We start from the raw sequence: 16,900 nt of genomic DNA on the forward strand, positions 1-16,900 counted from the left end.
AGGGAAGGTTGTGTACCGGGTGCAGCCTTCTCCCAGGGGGAGAAAGGTGGCACTGCACCGGGACAGGTTAGCCCCATACAGAGGGGCCTCTTCTCCCCAAACCGCAGGGACCACCACAATTCCCCCCTCTGGCAATGACATTCTCCAAGCACCCACCCCCAGGCGCCGCAGACAAGGCTCCAGACAGCCCACTCACCCAGTCTCCCTCCCGTGTCACCGCATGGTTCCCCGGAGCCACGGACTCTATTCCCCGTTCCCTCATCCTTGTCCCCGATGTCCCTGCCTTCATCCCCTGGGCCCCAGAGGGGCAGCCCCCTGCCACGGACTGAGCCCCCTGTTCCAAATCTGGACACTCTGCAACCATCATGGCCACGCAGGCAAAGGAGACTTCCGGGTCGCTTCAGAGACTTTATTAGTTCCCTCGGGGTTGAGGGACTTTGTGGTGGGGGGGCTGTGTAGCGACCCGCACAGACAGCTGTGTGTTATGTAAATGTAAATGTTATGTGTTATGCGGTTCGTTTGTTGTCTTGTACATACCAGTACCCAGTGTTCGTGGGGTCCGACATACCAGTCAACCTGCTATTTGCCAACCACGGGAATGCCTGGAATGTTCTGGTGCCGGGCATCCTGTTGGTAGTGGAGTGTGGGGGGGGGGGGGGAGCATCGCTAGTTGAAGACCATGCTTAGCCTTTGTTCTTACTCTTTCATCTGGTCTTAACAAGAGGTGGTCACTGTTGTTTTATACAGGTATCCTTGATTTATTTGGCGTGGGCTACGGCCAAACAGTAACCTGTGTTGAGTTTGGTTAATAAACCAGGAACTCAAACCTCTGTCTGGACAATTGCTCATTTATGATCTAGCCAGGTCGTTACAATATCATCCCTCTGTTTGAGCAGGGTGTTTCAGTAGGCTAAACTAGCTAGCTGCATTTGCTAGCTAAGTAAGTGAAATTGAAAGTGAAAAAAAAAAGACAAACTCTCTATTTCTCTCTTGCTTCTCCTTCATTTTGGAAGCAATTAATTTGTTCAGAACTGTTCAACTATTGTCTTTCTCTCTCTTTGAGTCAACTACTCACCACATTTTATACACTGCAGAGCTAGCTAGCTGTAGCTTATGCTTTCAGTACTAGATTAATTCTCTGATCCTTTGATTGGGTGGACAACATGTCAGTTCATGCTGCAAGAGCTCTGATAGGCTGGAGGACGTCTGGAAGTTGTCATAATTACTGTATCATGAGCCTCCTAGGTTTTGTATTGAAGTCAATATACCCAGAGGGGACAGAAGCTAGCTGTCCTCCGGCTACACCATGGTGCTACCCTACAGAGTGCTGTTGAGGCTACTGTAGACCTTCTTTGCAAAATAGTGTGTTTTAATCAATTATTTGGTGACATGTGATTATATTTAGTACAGTTTTATCTAAAAAGGATAACTTTTGTAATGTTTTACCATTTTTATGAAATTCACTGAGGATGGTCCTCCCCCTCCCCCTCGGAGGAGGAGCCTCCACTGCATGCTTCTAGCCTCATGCTATGAATATGCATAGCCATCTCGAGACAACTCAGATATAAAGTGTTTTTTCTCAAAATTGCCAGGATGTCACGTGTCCTACTTATATCAGTACAATCTTAACAATTTAAGCATTACGAAACTTATATTCAATGCAATAAACCTCATGTAGCAAATAATACATACATTTGTATTTTATTTTACAAATTCGACACTCATTGATCGCCATAAATAAACTCCTTGCTTGGTGGGCGAAACAATGAAAAAACGCCGCCTGCTGATGTACGTAGCGGTCCTTCCGGGTGAAGCGATGTAGCTCAAGTCTTGTTCGGCTACAGCTGTTTCACCATTAGATTCAACCTGCTAACGGATTACTAAACTATCAGCACAGTATACTTACACCACTGATAACGATTACTTTACACTAGCTAGCTACATATCTTAATTTTAACGACCTATTTGAGTACCGGTAGCTTGTTACCTCTTTAGCCAGCTAGCTAGCGAGCTGGGAGCTAACGCGTGTTACACGTTAGCGAAAATGGTAGTCTGGTGGATGAGACCGGGTGGAAGGCTATGAAATCCAGCTCCTGGTCGGGATAGCTTGGGGGAAAGCCAGGTAGGCTACCTTGTGTTGCGTGTACTGTCATACTAGTTATCTTTGGTTGATTTATTATTGTGGTTAATTTGAGAATGCATGCCAGAGCAGCTAACTAACGAATCTTCTGTCACGTTAACTGGTTTGGCCATAGTTAGCCGCGCATGCGCCGATGGTAGGCTATAGTAGCTAGCTGGATATTGAAATACAGCAAACGACGTTATGTAGCTTTTATTATTCTACTAGCCAGCTAACGTTATCCATGCATCCATGTTTTAAAAAAGTTGTCAAGGAAGGAGCTCCGCTAACGGGAGCTGTTCCATTTGTTTGGGTGATGTTGTGTTGGCAGGATGCTGCAGGGACTGTACGGAAGTCTGGATCGGGATAAGCCGCTGATCCGGCTGCCTTTCACGCACTTCGCCGTCGGGACCGTCTTGCTGGCTCTAACCGGTCTAATAGCCTGCCTCGTCATCTCTCTGATGTTCCATTTCGATGAGTCTACCTATACCCACTGTCAGGTGAGTAGTTCACCTCCCTTTCGGTCTGTGTCTTTCTGTCTCTGTATGTCTTGCCTTCCTTTCTCTCTCTGACTCTTCCTAGGGAGGTTTCCCTCACCACTGTCCTTGCTTTTGGGTAGTTAAAGGAAAACTCCTCCCAATAATTTTTGTATTTATTTGTTTTATTAGTCCATGGCTGTTATTGTCCCACAATGTATTACATGTCAGCATTCAAGATACATCACTTTCAAAATACGGAAATATAGCAGGTATGATGCATTTTGCATCATATGATGCTGCGTTCTGCATCAAATGATGCAAAATTCATCATACCGGCTCTATTTATGTATTTTAAAAGTTACATCTTGAATGCTAACATGCATTACATTTTGGGACTATATCAACAATGGACTAATGAAACGAATACCAAAATATACTTTTTGGGTGGAATTTTAATTTTAATAAGGGCCTATGTTGCACTTTGATAAATGCAGTATTAGCTTTGCTATATGCAGAATGTGCTACACTACACATGCTACACTACTGGTAATACTGACAATGTGTGTGTGTCACTTAATTAAATACAGCATTGTAGAATGTGCTACACTACATACACAAATAACACTCCATTGACTGACCCCTCCTCCTGCTGCCACCACACCAGGTGCCCAACTACCTCCCCTCCATTAGTGCGTATCTCTGGACTCATTAACTGACCTCTCCTCCTGCTACACCTCCTCTCCACCAGGTGCCCAACTACCTTCCCTCAATCAGTGCGTCTATCAGTCTGGTCCCAGAGCGCTATATCTGGAGGTTCTGTATCGGCCTGCACTCCGCTCCTCGTTTCCTGGTGGCTGCGGCCTACTTCAGCTTCTACCGCGGGCGGTTTGCTAAGAGCTTCCCTGACCTGGCCCTTAGTGGCCTGGCTCTCATAGCTGCCCTGGCTGAGAACATAGGCCTGCTGTTGCTCACCTATGTGTCCTCTACGGAGACCTACAGTGAGTAGACTGATGCACACAGGCATGCACCATATATACAGTGAGGGGGAAAAAGTATTTGATCCCCTGCTGATTTTGTACGTTTGCCCACTGATAAAGAAATGATCAGTCTATAATTTTAATGTTAGGTTTATTTGAACAGTGAGAGACAGAATAACAACAAAATCCAGAAAAACGCTGTTATGTTATAAATTGATTTGCATTTTAATGAGGGAAATAAGTATTTGACCCCCTCTCAATCAGAAAGATTTCTGGCTCCCAGGTGTCTTTTATACGGGTAACGAGCTGAGATTAGGAGCACCCTCTTAAAGGGAGTGCTCCTAATCTCAGCTTGTTACCTGTATAAAAGACACCTGTCCACAGAAGCAAACAAGCAATCAGATTCCAAACTCTCCACCATGGCCAAGACCAAAGAGCTCTCCAAGGATGTCAGGGACAAGATTGTAGACCTACACAAGGCTGGAATGGGCTACAAGACCATCGCCAAGCAGCTTGGTGAGAAGGTGACAACAGTTGGTGCCATTATTCGCAAATGGAAGAAACACAAAATAACTCAATCTCCCTCGGCCTGGGGCTCCATGCAAGATCTCACCTCGTGGAATTTCAATGATCATGAGAACGGTGAGGAATCAGCCCAGAACTACACAGGAGGATCTTGTCAATGATCTCAAGGCAGCTGGGACCATAGTCACCAAGAAAACAAGTGGTACACACTACGCCGTGAATGACTGAAGTCCTGCAGCGCCCGCAAGGTCCCCCTGCTCAAGAAAACACATATACAGGCCCGTCTGAAGTTTGCCAATGAACATCTGAATGATTCAGAGGAGAACTAGGTGAAAGTGTTGTGGTCAGATGAGACCAAAATCGAGCTTTTTGGCATCAACTCAACTCGCCGTGTTTGGAGGAGGAGGAATGTGGATGGAGGTGGAAACATTATGCTTTGGGGGTGTTTTTCTGCTAAGGGGACAGGACAACTTCACTGCATCAAAGGGACGATGGACGGGGCCATGTACCGTCAAATCTTGGGTGAGAACCTCCTTCCCTCAGCCAGGGCATTGAAAATGGGTCGTGGATGGGTATTCCAGCATGACAATGACCCAAAACACACGGCCAAGGCAACAAAGGAGTGGCTCAAGAAGAAGCACATTAAGGTCCTGGAGTGGCCTAGCCAGTCTCCAGACCTTAATCCCATAGAAAATCTGTGGAGGGAGCTGAAGGTTCGAGTTGCCAAACGTCAGCCTCGAAACCTTAATGACTTGGAGAAGATCTGCAAAGAGGAGTGGGACAAAATCCCTCCTGAGATGTGTGCAAACCTGGTGGCCAACTACAAGAAAAGTCTGACCTCTGTGATTGCCAACAAGGGTTTTGCCACCAAGTACTAAATCATGTTTTGCAGAGGGGTCAAATACTTATTTCCCTCATTAAAATACAAATCAATTTATAAATTTTTTGACATGCGTTTTTCTGGATTTTTGTTGTTATTTTTCTGTCTCTCACTGTTCAAATAAACCTACCATTAAAATTATAGACTGATCATGTCTTTGTCAGTGGGCAAACGTACAAAATATTTTTTTCCTCACTGTATATACACACACACATGCACCGTACACACACACACATGCACCATACATACACACACAAACACAAACTGCTTTGTGCTTTAAGATATGTGTCCTCTACTGAGACCTACAGTGAGTACCGGTAGGTGCACAAGCATGCATCGAACATGCATACACACACACTGCTTTGCATTCCAAGTTAGGACGTGGGACTGATGCACCGTACACATGCATTCATACACCCTTGTGACCAAAGGACGGGTGCATTAATGTAATTTCATTCCGTTTTAGAGTAAGTAACAGATGTAGCTCAATTGGTAGAGCATGGCGCTTGTAACGCCAGGGTAGTGGGTTCGATCCCCGGGACCACCCATACGTAAAAACGTATGCACACATGACTGTAAGTCGCTTTGGATAAAAGCGTCTGCTAAATGGCTTTATATTATTATTATGTACTGATGTTTTTAGAGTTAAATTCACTGCTGGGTTTGTGTTTGGCAGGTGTTCACAAGAATGGTTTCATCACGTTCACCGCCTGCTCTCTTCTGCACATGCTCATTACCTGCAGACTGTGGCAGGTGATTAAGAAGTTCAGTCTCAACCCCGAGGTAGAGTACACACCCTCATTCCCTCACCTTACCGAGTGTGTGAGTGCGTGTGTCTGTGTGCATGTTTGTCATTTGTGCTGTGTGCCTTCGTATTGCCATTCCTCTTCAGTCCTTGAGTACTAGCGTAATCCTCGTCGTGTTATCCCACTTTGTAAGACTTGTCATAAATGTCTCAACATCCTACAAAAAAAAGCTGCTGTTCGTTCCAGTACTTGGAACAGGACCCTTTCTTTTTTTAAATATATTTTTGTGAGTGAAAATGCCATTACTGTAGACGTGTGCCGGAGGCTGGGTCATTACTGCTACAGCAGCCGTGCCAGAGAACAGGACCCTTTCTCACCACCCGTGACAGTGTTGAGCTACTGTTACCAGGGCCCCTATTAATAAAGAGTCTAAGATTAATTATGCCTTTTGATCATAATTAATACAATTGGACAGGGAGACCTGATCCTAGATTAGCATTCCTGCTTTGAAATGCTTTTTGAATACCAGAGAGCTCATTATGGCCCTGGCTCGTTATGGACACACACACTGGTCTCTGATAGCCTTTCAACACAAATTGAGCCACAGTTTCAACACCAGCAAACAGGTGTGGAAATTAATTTATAACCACACACAGAACTATGATGGTGTCACCCGAGTTGTGTGTGTGTGAGTCCACAGCTTGTTTATTGTTAGTGTGTGGCTTGGTCTGTTCAGAGCAGAGCAGGGGAAGTGGGTTACGCACACTGGAACCAACCCAACTACCCTCACCAGCCTGAGGCACTCTGAACTCTAAATACACTGTTACAACACCACCTGTTATAGCTACATTATAACCGCTCACTGTGTGTCTCTCTGTCTCCATCTCTTTCTCCCTCTCTGTCTCAATCTCTCTATCTGTCTTGATCTCTCATTCTCTTTCTGCCTCTGTCTGTCGGTCTCTCTCTCTCTCTCTCTCTCTCTCTCTCTCTCTCTCTCTCTCTCTCTCTCTCTCTCTCTCTCTCTCTCTCTCTCTCTCTCTCTCTCTCTCTCTCTCTCTCTCTCTCTCTCTCTCTCTCTCTCTCTCTCTCTCTCTGTCTCTCTCTCTGTCTCTCCCAGGAGTTCACGTCGTTTCGTTGGAAGGTGCGTCTCTTTCTCTTCAATGTCAGCTGTTGTTTGGTCGCCGCCTACTTTTTCAGACGCCACAACAAGTACTGTGAACCAGGAAGTGAGTGTTTGGCTGCATCCGTATTGGAACCCTTTTCCCTATATAGTGTCCTACTTTTGAACAGAGTCCCACCCATTTTTTACTTATGCTCCTCTCAGCTCAGTCAATCAGGTGCTGGTAAAGTCATGTTTCCTAATATACATCACCCTGTAGTAGAGGAAGTTTCAGTCGAAGTTGTCTGTGTTGAGGGTTTTGTTTCTCCATTTCCCTCATATCTTTGTCAACCCCGGCTTTACCAGTAATGATAACACCAATACTACAGTTTGAAAGCTCCGCTCCTTTGACCTCCACCCCAGCTGGTTTCTTACTCCTGTCTCTTCTAGTGTACACATTCTCTCAACTCTTCTGTAACATGCTATGTATATCATCTGTATGAATGTACACTACATGATCAAAAGTATGTGGACACCTGCTCGTCGAACATCTCATTCCGAAATCATGGGCATTAATATGGCGCTGGTCCCCCCTTTGCCGCTATAACAGCCTCCACTCTTCTGGGAAGGCTTTCCACTAGATGTTGGAACAATGCTGTGGGGACTTGCTTCCATTCAGCCACGAGCAATAGTGAGGTCGGGCAGTGATTTTAGGCGATTAGGCCTGGCTCGCAGTCGGCGTTCCAATTCATCCCGAAGGTGTTAGATGGGGTTGAGGTCAGGGCTCTTTACAGGCTAGTGAAGTTCTTCCACACCGATCTCGACAAACCATTTCTGTATGGACCTCGCTTTGTGCACGGGGGCATTGTCATGCTGAAACAGGAAAGGGCCTTCCTCAAACTGTTGCCACAAAGTTGGAAGCACAGAATCATCAATAATGTAATTGTATGCTGTAGCGTTTTGATTTCCCTTCACTGGAACTAAGGGGCCTAGCCCGAACCATGAAAAACAGCCCCAAACCGTTATTCCTCCTCCACCAAACTTTACAGTTGGCACAATGCATTCGGGCAGGTAGCGTCCTCCTGGCATCCGCCAAACCCAGATTCGTCCATCGGACTGCCAGATGGTGAAGCGTGATTTATCACTCCAGACAACGTGTTTTCAGTGCTTCAGAGTCCAATGGCAGCAAGCTTTACACTACTCCAGCCGACGCTTGGCATTGCGCATGGTGATCTTAGGCTTGTGTGCGGCTGCTCAGCCATGGAAACCCAGAACAGTTCTTGTGCTGACGTTGCTTCCAGAGGCAGTTTGGAACTCGGTAGTGAGTGTTCCAACCAAGGAGACTATTTTTACGCGCTACGCGCTTCAGCACTCGCCGGTCCCGTTTGTGTGGCCTACCACTTTGTGGCTGAGCCGTTGTTGCGCCTAGACGTTTCCACTTCACAGTATCAGCACTTTCAGTTGACCGGGGCAGCTCTAGCAGGGCAGAAATTTGACGAACTGACTTGTTGGAAAGGTGGCATCCTATGACGGTGCCACGTTGAAAGTCACTGAGCTCTTCAGTAAGGCCATTCTACTGCCAATGTTTGTCTATGGAGATTGCAAGGCTGTGTGTTCGATTGTATACACCTGTCAGCAACGGGTGTGGCTGAAATAGCCGAATCCACTAATTTGAAGGGGTGTCCACATACTTTTGTTTATACAGTATACCGCTCTCCTTCACTGAGACAAGTGACTCATCTACTCTACTCCCTCCCTCTCTATTTCCCTCTCCCTCCAGTCTACACTCTGTTTGCTCTATGTGAGTACCTGGTGGTGCTCTCCAACATGGCCTTTCACATGACGGCATTCTGGGACTTTGGAAACAAGGAAGTGATGGTCACCACACCAACAGAGGACAAACACTACTGAAGACAGAGTGAGGGAGGACACACCCCTACTCTTCATTCTCTTCATCATGCTGAAAGTCTTGGGAGGTGTGGTCAAGGGTTGGGCGATGTCAACCATTGTCCTATCGTGATTTAAGTAGCAGGTTGACGTTTTATTGTCATGAATCTTGTCCTGGAGGCAGAACTGATCTGTTGCCGCTAGATCGGCCTCCTGCAAAGTTGTCTATATCATAACAAAAATGTGCTTTTTGGTCTTAATTTTAGGTTAGGCATTAGGGTTAGCAGTGTGGTTAAGATTAGGGTTAGGTTTAAAATCAGATTGTATGACTTTGTGACTGTGCCAGCTAGTGACCACCTTGAAGAGCTGCCTCCAGTACATGAGTCATCTCAGTAAATGCCAACCTGCGATTAAGTACCCATATAACATTGTGATATACAATGGTATCACCCCCCTATTCATTGTTGCACCTCCGTCAATCGGTCGCGTCATTGTTATCAACGTTCTACAGACGCCGCAGCCACATTGATGTCAAAGTAGAAAGGGGGCTAATGACTTTGAACGGGAGCGATGACTGTTTCGCCTAAATTACACTATAGTGGATTGTAAGTACGATGACATTGCTAAAGTCGTCAAATATTTAGGAGGAAACAACTTAGCCATCATGTCGTCAAATGTACTTTAGACAGATGGCAATGTTGTTATTAGCTAGCAAAGTTAGTCAAAAATAGCTAGAAATGCTAACTTCAGCCAACTAAAATCCAGTAGTCTCCACTCAGTCTTAGCGAGCTAACATTATACTGCAACTAAAGTAAATCTGACGACATAAAAATTATGACACAAGGTTTTGCTACTAATAATTTACTGTCTTTAGAAATGGCATCATGTTTTCAAGCCACAATAATGCACTTTAGTCCCGTGTAGCTCAGTTGGTAGAGCATGGCGTTTGCAATGCCAGGGTTGTGGGTTCGATTCCCACGGGGGGTCAGCATGAAAATGTATGCACTCACTAACTGTAAGTCGCTCTGGATAAAAATGACTAGACCAAATCTTTATCAGTGCCTATTGAGGATGTATTGAGTAGAATGTTCAGTTTGCCATTAGTCCTAAAACCAACATTCTGAACAATATTGTGACGAAACGTGCAACCCATGAATTGGCCAACCCAAAAAAGTATATATATTTTTTAAAGAAAAAAGGTTACACAAATCAATTTTAAAAGGACCGCTATCGTGAGCTCGCTCGCATGCTACAGGAGGGATGAAAGGAATCATGCCAAAATATATTTTGGAGCCAAAATATTTTTGGGTGGTTTATTCCTCTCTGTTGGAGCTGTGGCATGGAAGATGTCTGTGTGTGCCGACGCGCAAGTGACAACCGCTGGCTGTGCGTCGGGATGGGTTGTAAATGCAGAGCACGCAACTGCTGTCCCCAGAACTGCATAATTATTAAATAGGCTTCTATACGTTGTAGGTAGGTTGTAGCCTACATTGCTAATAATAGGCTATGGAAATAGGCCTACTCTATACAACGGTTCTTTCTTAAGCTTTGCTCAGCTGTAAGTTTTCTGTTGACTTCTCATTTGATTTTTCCATCTTGATATTGTTTTGCTCAATTTCACTTGCTGCCTGTAATATTCGTCATTCAAAATAAAGCTGTGATAGAATCGCCTATAGACTTTCACAATTGTTCCCATTTGACATTAAACACATTCATCTCTCCTGACCTGGGTTCAGATACTATTGGAAAACATTTCAAATGCATTTACCCGTGCTTGATTGAGCTTGCCTGGCACAATGGAACAATAGTAGTCGCAAAAGTGAACCCTGTACATCTGGCGCTCTAGTCAGGCTAGAACAAATGATCAAAGTACAGTATTTGATTTCAAATAATATTTGAACCCAGGTCTGGTCTCATGCATAGCTGGAAGTGGAAAAAAATCGGAAATAAAAAGAACATCGGAATTAAAAAAAGCCTTTACTATTCCTTTGTTAGCGGACCTATATAGCCTTCTGTAGCGTGGGATTTCAGACTTTGTCCAGTCTGAAATCTACCCCGAGGTCTTTTTTTAGCTTTCCTCTTACACATTCTGTCGCTATGGTAGGCCAGACGGAGTTGCCCCCATATTGCTTTACACCCTTTTTGCCAAGACAATTCCGTAAGGAGTTGGCAAGAGAGCAGAAAAGACTGGCACTCAGGCTAGAGCAACAGGATCTTTGGGTTAGTTTCATACTTATCATATGTGGTTCGGATTACACATCGTGATGTCAAACCTACTGTACAAGTATGTCAGCTCAACAAAACTGCAGTGGACAGACTCCAAAGATGTTTTGATCGTTTGAAAAGACAGGCTGCATCTCAAATGGCTTCCTACTCCGTATAGTGCATTACTGTTTACCAGGGCTCATATGACTCTGGTCAAAAGTAGCATGCTATGTATGGAATAGGGTGCCATTTGGGGCCCATCATGTGTATACATTGGATTTAGTAGTTCATCTTTACCATTACAAAAAAAATGCCTCTGCCTCCGATGGGTTCATATGAAAAGGCTGTCAGTGTCAGCAACCCTGGATGAAGCTCTGACTGTAGACTCACACTTGCCGAGATAATCAGTGATCAAGACGTTGAGATCTCTCCTGGTGGGTGTAGGATGGCAGTTTTATTTTACCTTTTAGTCATTTAGCAGACGCTCTTATCCAGAGCGACTTACAGTTAGTGAGTGCATACATTTTTCATACTGGCCCCCCGTGGGAATCGAACCCACAACCCTGGCGTTGCAAGCGCCATGCTCTACCAACTGAGCTACAGGAGGGCCTATAAGCCAATGTCAAAGCTTGCAAGCAAGAGCTGCCCTCTCCCGATTGGCTGTCGCGCAGTCGTGCCGATCTCTGGTCGCTGGCCGTTAAGTCGTTGTCTCCTTTCAATGCAAAATGACTGGTCGCTGGTAGCTATGTCGCTGATTATCTCGCCAGGTGTGAGTCCCCAATCAGAAAGATGTTGAGGAAACACTGATATCGAGATCTAGAGAACTCAAAGCACAACCTCTGTACTTTAACATTTTAGTAATTTAGCAGACGCTCTTAACCAGAGCAACTTAGTGCATTTATATTAAAATAGCTAGGTGGGACAACCACATACACTGCCTTCAGAAAGTATTCACACCCCTTTACCTTTTCCACATTTTGTTGTGTTACAGCCTGAATTTAAAATTGATAAAATTGAGATTTTGTGTCACTGGCCTACACACAATACCCCATAATGTCAAAGTGGAATTATGTTTTCAGAAATGTTTACAAATTAATTAAATATTAAAAGCTGAAATGTTGAGTCAATTAGTATTCAACCCATTTGATATGGCAAGCCTAAATAAGTTCAGGAGTAAAAAGTTGCTTAAAAGTCACATAAGTTGCATGGACTCGCACTGTGTGCAATATATATGATTTTGAATGGCTACATCATCTCTGTACCCCATACATACAATTATCTGTAAGGTCCCTCAGTTGAGCAGTGAATTTCAAACAGATTTAACCACAAAGACAAGGGAGGTTTTCCAATGCCTTGCAAAAAACCCATACATTGAATATCCCTTTGAGCATGGTGAAGCTATTACTAACACTTTGAATGGTGTATCAATGCACCCAGTCACTACAAAGATACGGGCGTCCTTCCTAACTCAGTTGCCGAAGAGGAAAGAAACCGCTCAGGGATTTCACCATGAGGCCAATGGTGACTTTAAAACAGAGGCTGTGATAGGAGAAAACTGAGGGTGGATCAACAACATTGTAGTTACTCCACAATACTAACCTAATTGACAGAGTGAAAAGAAGGAAGCCTGTACAGAATACAAATATTCCAAAACATGCATCCTGTTTGCAATAAGGCACTAAAGTAAAACTGCAAAAAATGTGTCAAAGAAATTAACTTTATGTCTTGAATACAAAGTGTTTTGTTTGAGGCAAATACAACGCAACGCATCACTGAGTAACACTCTTCATATTTTCAAGCATGGTGGTGGCTACATCATGTTATGGTTATGCTTGTTACCGGCAAGGACTAGGGAGTTTTTTAGGATCAAAAGAAACTGAATAAAGCTAAGCACAGGTAAAATCCTATAGCAAAATCTGGTTCAGTCTGCTTTCCAACAGACACTGGGAGATAAATTCACCTTTCTGCAGGACAATAACCTAAAACACAAGGCCAAATATACACTGGAGTTGCTTACCAAGACGACATTGAATGTTCCTGAGTGGCCTAATTACAGTTTTGACTTAAATCGGCTTGAAAATCCATGGCAAGACTTGAAAAAGGCTGTCTAGCAATGATCAACAACCAACTTGACAGAGCATGAAGAATTTTTTTAATGTGTAAATATTGTACCATCCAGGTGTGCAAAACTCTTAGAGACTTACCCAGAAAGACTCACAGTTGTAATGGCTGGCAAAGGTGATTCTAACGTGTTGACTCGGGTGTGAATACTTATGTAAATTAGATATTTCTGAATTAAATTTTCAATAAATTAGCAAAAAAATCTAAAAACATGTTTTCACTTTGTCATTAGGGGGTATTGTGTGTAGATTGGTGAGGGGAAAAATGAATCCATTATGAATTCAGGCTGTAACACAACAAAATGTGGAGTAAGTCAAGGGGTATGAATACTTTCTGAAGGCACTGTATCAGTCATATTATGGGACCATTTTGTGCTGTATGCTATGATTATATGTACTGTTTGTATGAGTGTGTTATTACTGTGTGTGGGTCAGGGGTTAGAGAGTGGGACACGCCACCTCATGGATTACTCAAACAGTTGCCTGCTGTCGCCCACAGTCAATGCCCATATAACCACGGTGTGTTTGCGTGAGTGTGTGTACACTTGTGAACATCACCAGCGCAGTAACAGTATGCTTGAGTGTGTTACAGAAACGAGGGTGACGCAGCATGCGGTTGCCTGGGACAAAGGAACATTATGATTGAACCTGTGAGAGGTGCAGGGAAATACTGAGGGTTGATTTGACTTTCAAATCAGACTGGCTATAGGAAGCAGAGCAGGGAGGGAGGAGGCAGGTAACAGGATGGGCCTGGGTTGGTTATACAGTCAAACTAGAGATGCAGTACAGTGGTGCCATATGTGTGAACCCTCTCAGAGTAAATGTGTTGATCAGGGATCCGGTCCCCCCTGTCCATGTAGTCTTATTGATTGTGATCTAACAAGCTAAACTGATCCTAAATCAGCACTCCTACTCTGAAAATCTTGATACATACGACCCCTGGTCTGTGGTTGAGGTACAGTGCGCTCCAAAAGTATTGGGACAGTGACAATTTTGTTGTTGTTTTGGCTCTGTACTCCAGCACGTTGGATTTGAAATGATTCAATGACTATGAGGTTAAAGTGCATTTGAGGGTATTTTCATCCATATCAGGTGAACCGTTTAGAAATTACAGTACTTTTTGTACATAGTCCCATATTCCTAGCACGCAATGATTACATGAAGCTTGTGACTCTACAAACTTGGATGCATTTGCTGTTTGTGTTGGTTGTGTTTCAGATTATTTTGTGCCCAATAGAAATGTATGGTAAATAATGTATTGTGTCATTTTGGAGTCACTTTTATTGTAAATCAGAAGTGTTTCAAAATACTTCAACATCCATGATTACGGATAATCCTGAATTAATCAAGAATAATGATGAGTGAAAAAGTTACAGAAAGATTCACCATGAGGCCAATGGTGACTTTAAACAGAGAGTTTAATGGCAGTGATAGGAGAAAACTGAGGATGGATCAACAACATTGTAGTTACTCCGCAATACTAACCTACTTGACAGAGTGAAAAGAAGGAAGCCTGTACAGAATACAAATATTCCAAAACATGCATCCTGTTTGCAATAAGGCACTAAAGTAAAACTGCCAAAAATTAGTCATAAAAAATGCTAACCTCCCCTGTTATTGTAATAGTGAGAGGTTAGCATTTCTTGGGGAATTTGATAGGTTGTCCCCCAAAAGTTGTGAAACCTTTCTTCCACGACCACTGATCTTCCTTCATATCTTCCGTTATATCATAACCCCTTCTGTGTTTGCAGCCCTGAGTGGTATACTACGAAGTAAGCTAGATCTACTCAGGCTTTTATAAAGCTAGACAACTTCAGTTAGCTTCACATTCCAGATCAGGCTCGTACTACGACGGTTATTGCTTGTCCGCCTGCCGCTAACTCTGCACTTTAACCTCATAGTCGTTGTATCATTTGGCTCTGGTGTACAGATACTTTTGGAGCTTGTTTAATCTCGGACACCCAGAACTAAAATCTGGCGTAATTGCATCAGATGCTTGTTTAAATTCTAGAAGGAGACGCGTTAGATAATGTCCGAAGTCTCCACCCCTTGAAACGGAAACTGACAGCGAGTTTTGGGCAAGTCTATGGGCCAGATGTCCCCTACCCTTCAGAAATCTAAAAGATGCAAGCACCTGTGAAATTGTGATTTGTCCAAATGATCAGTGACAAGAAATGTGCGTACTGGAGAAAAGTTCCTCTTTAGTCGTTGCATCCCAGTCTGTTGACAGATGCTATCACCGTTTATGCTATGTGCATCTGTCCACGAGAGATTAGGGTTGTTCGAGTAGGTAAAGTAAGACTGGACAGGTTGGGCCTTGAAAACAGTGAAAGGTGTTAGGTGTAAATGTAGCTAAGTGGCGGGAATTTACTGTCTCTCACACACACACACACACTTGCAGACATAAACACATACACAGGAAAAATATTTTTGTAGCTCTCACTCTGCTGGTCTCCCCAACGTGAGAATTAGAGACCATTCTCACACTCCAACCCTCAGGCCAGTGCTACTGCTAAAGGCAGGTTTGGGCGAATGTGAGGAATGCTATATGATTTTCAACCCTGTTCATAGTAGTTCATTGTTTCCAGGAATCCCAACCTTTCAGTGCATGTGTGTGAGTCAGCGTCACGGTTAAGTGTTCTCTGGAATAAGTGTACCTCTGTCCACTTCCCTCCATCTACCCTTTCTCTCTTCTTCAGGTCCCCGTTTTCTCCACCCCAGCTCTACCCCCCCCTCTCTCTTTCTCTCACATTTACATGCCCCCCCCACCCCACCCCCACTTGTCTCCGTCTCTCGTTCTCTCTCCCCTCTCCTCTCTCTCTGTCTCTCTCCCTCTTTGAGTTACAGACAGACACATATGGGAACCACCCAGTGTGGAGGAACTGTGTTTGTTGATAGAGTAGGGCTGCTTTTGTTAAGCCTGTGCATCATGATACTGTAGTGTTCACCAATACTGTATACTGGCCAGGAGGAAGTCCTGAGCGGAGTGCCAAATGGCATCCTATTCCCTACATAGTGCACTACTTTTGTAAAGAAACAAAAGTAGTGCAGTATATAGGGAATAGGGTGCCATTTGGGACACAGACCTACTCCTGATATGTGGAGCTTTTATAGAATTGGACTGTTTAAGCAGAGACACACACACTCACAAATAATTACTATAAAAATTCCAATTCAAGAAGCTGAATTAGAACATATCTTTGACTCCAATATTGTAAAAGACAGGATGGCGGTCAGGATTGTAACATGATTTTATTCTCAGTTTAAATCAAATTAACACAGTCTGAATGTTAGCTCTTCTCAGTTTACACAATGCCTGGCATTTGACAACTTTTTTAACATTGCATGGTCACTGAAATATTTAAAACAAAAAATATTAAATAATGTTAAACACAAATTACCTTACAGGTTTGATAGATATTCTACATAAAAAAAATTACTTTCAAGCACAGCCCATGTGGAATATAATGGGGGGGAGGAGAAGGAAGTAATGGTGAGGGGAGGCATAGGGTAGGAGAACAGGGGAAAGGAGAGGGGGGGGAGAGGAGAGGCGCAAAGAGGAGGGGAGAAGAGCGAATGAAAGGAGAGGGGAGGGGGACGGAGGGTGGTCTGTAAACATTCCACTGCTGGAATGGTCTGGAAGGTATACAGGCAGACAGGAAGTGAGGGGGGAAGTGGAAATGGCTCCCTGCCTCGTTGTGAACCTCAGTAGGAGGATTACTTCCTGTAGCAAAGAGACTCTGGACTCAAGCTGTGTCTAACCTGCAGGCTAACTCAGGGCGTACTCCATTTATCCTGAATGAAGTGTCTGAGCCTCGAGTTGAGGACCAATGAAATCAGATACCCTCCCTCTCTTTAAAGAT

At 44.0% G+C, this 16,900-nt stretch overlaps 1 protein-coding gene across 1 annotated transcript; it reads left to right on the forward strand.

The window, feature by feature from the left end:
• The first annotated feature begins 1,785 nt into the window (after window positions 1-1,785).
• Window positions 1,786-10,383, forward strand: LOC311143232 (post-GPI attachment to proteins factor 2-like). Its single transcript, XM_084179046.1, has 6 exons — window positions 1,786-2,122; window positions 2,451-2,619; window positions 3,347-3,596; window positions 5,657-5,763; window positions 6,844-6,952; window positions 8,606-10,383. The coding sequence occupies exons 2-6, from the start codon at window positions 2,452-2,454 to the stop codon at window positions 8,734-8,736; spliced, it is 765 nt and encodes a 254-aa protein (XP_084035172.1). The 5' UTR covers window positions 1,786-2,122; window position 2,451; the 3' UTR covers window positions 8,737-10,383.
• The last annotated feature ends 6,517 nt before the right edge of the window (window positions 10,384-16,900 follow it).

The sequence above is a fragment of the Coregonus lavaretus genome (genome assembly GCF_964263955.1).
Source record: "Coregonus lavaretus genome assembly, chromosome: 15".
Taxonomy (NCBI): domain Eukaryota; kingdom Metazoa; phylum Chordata; class Actinopteri; order Salmoniformes; family Salmonidae; genus Coregonus; species Coregonus lavaretus.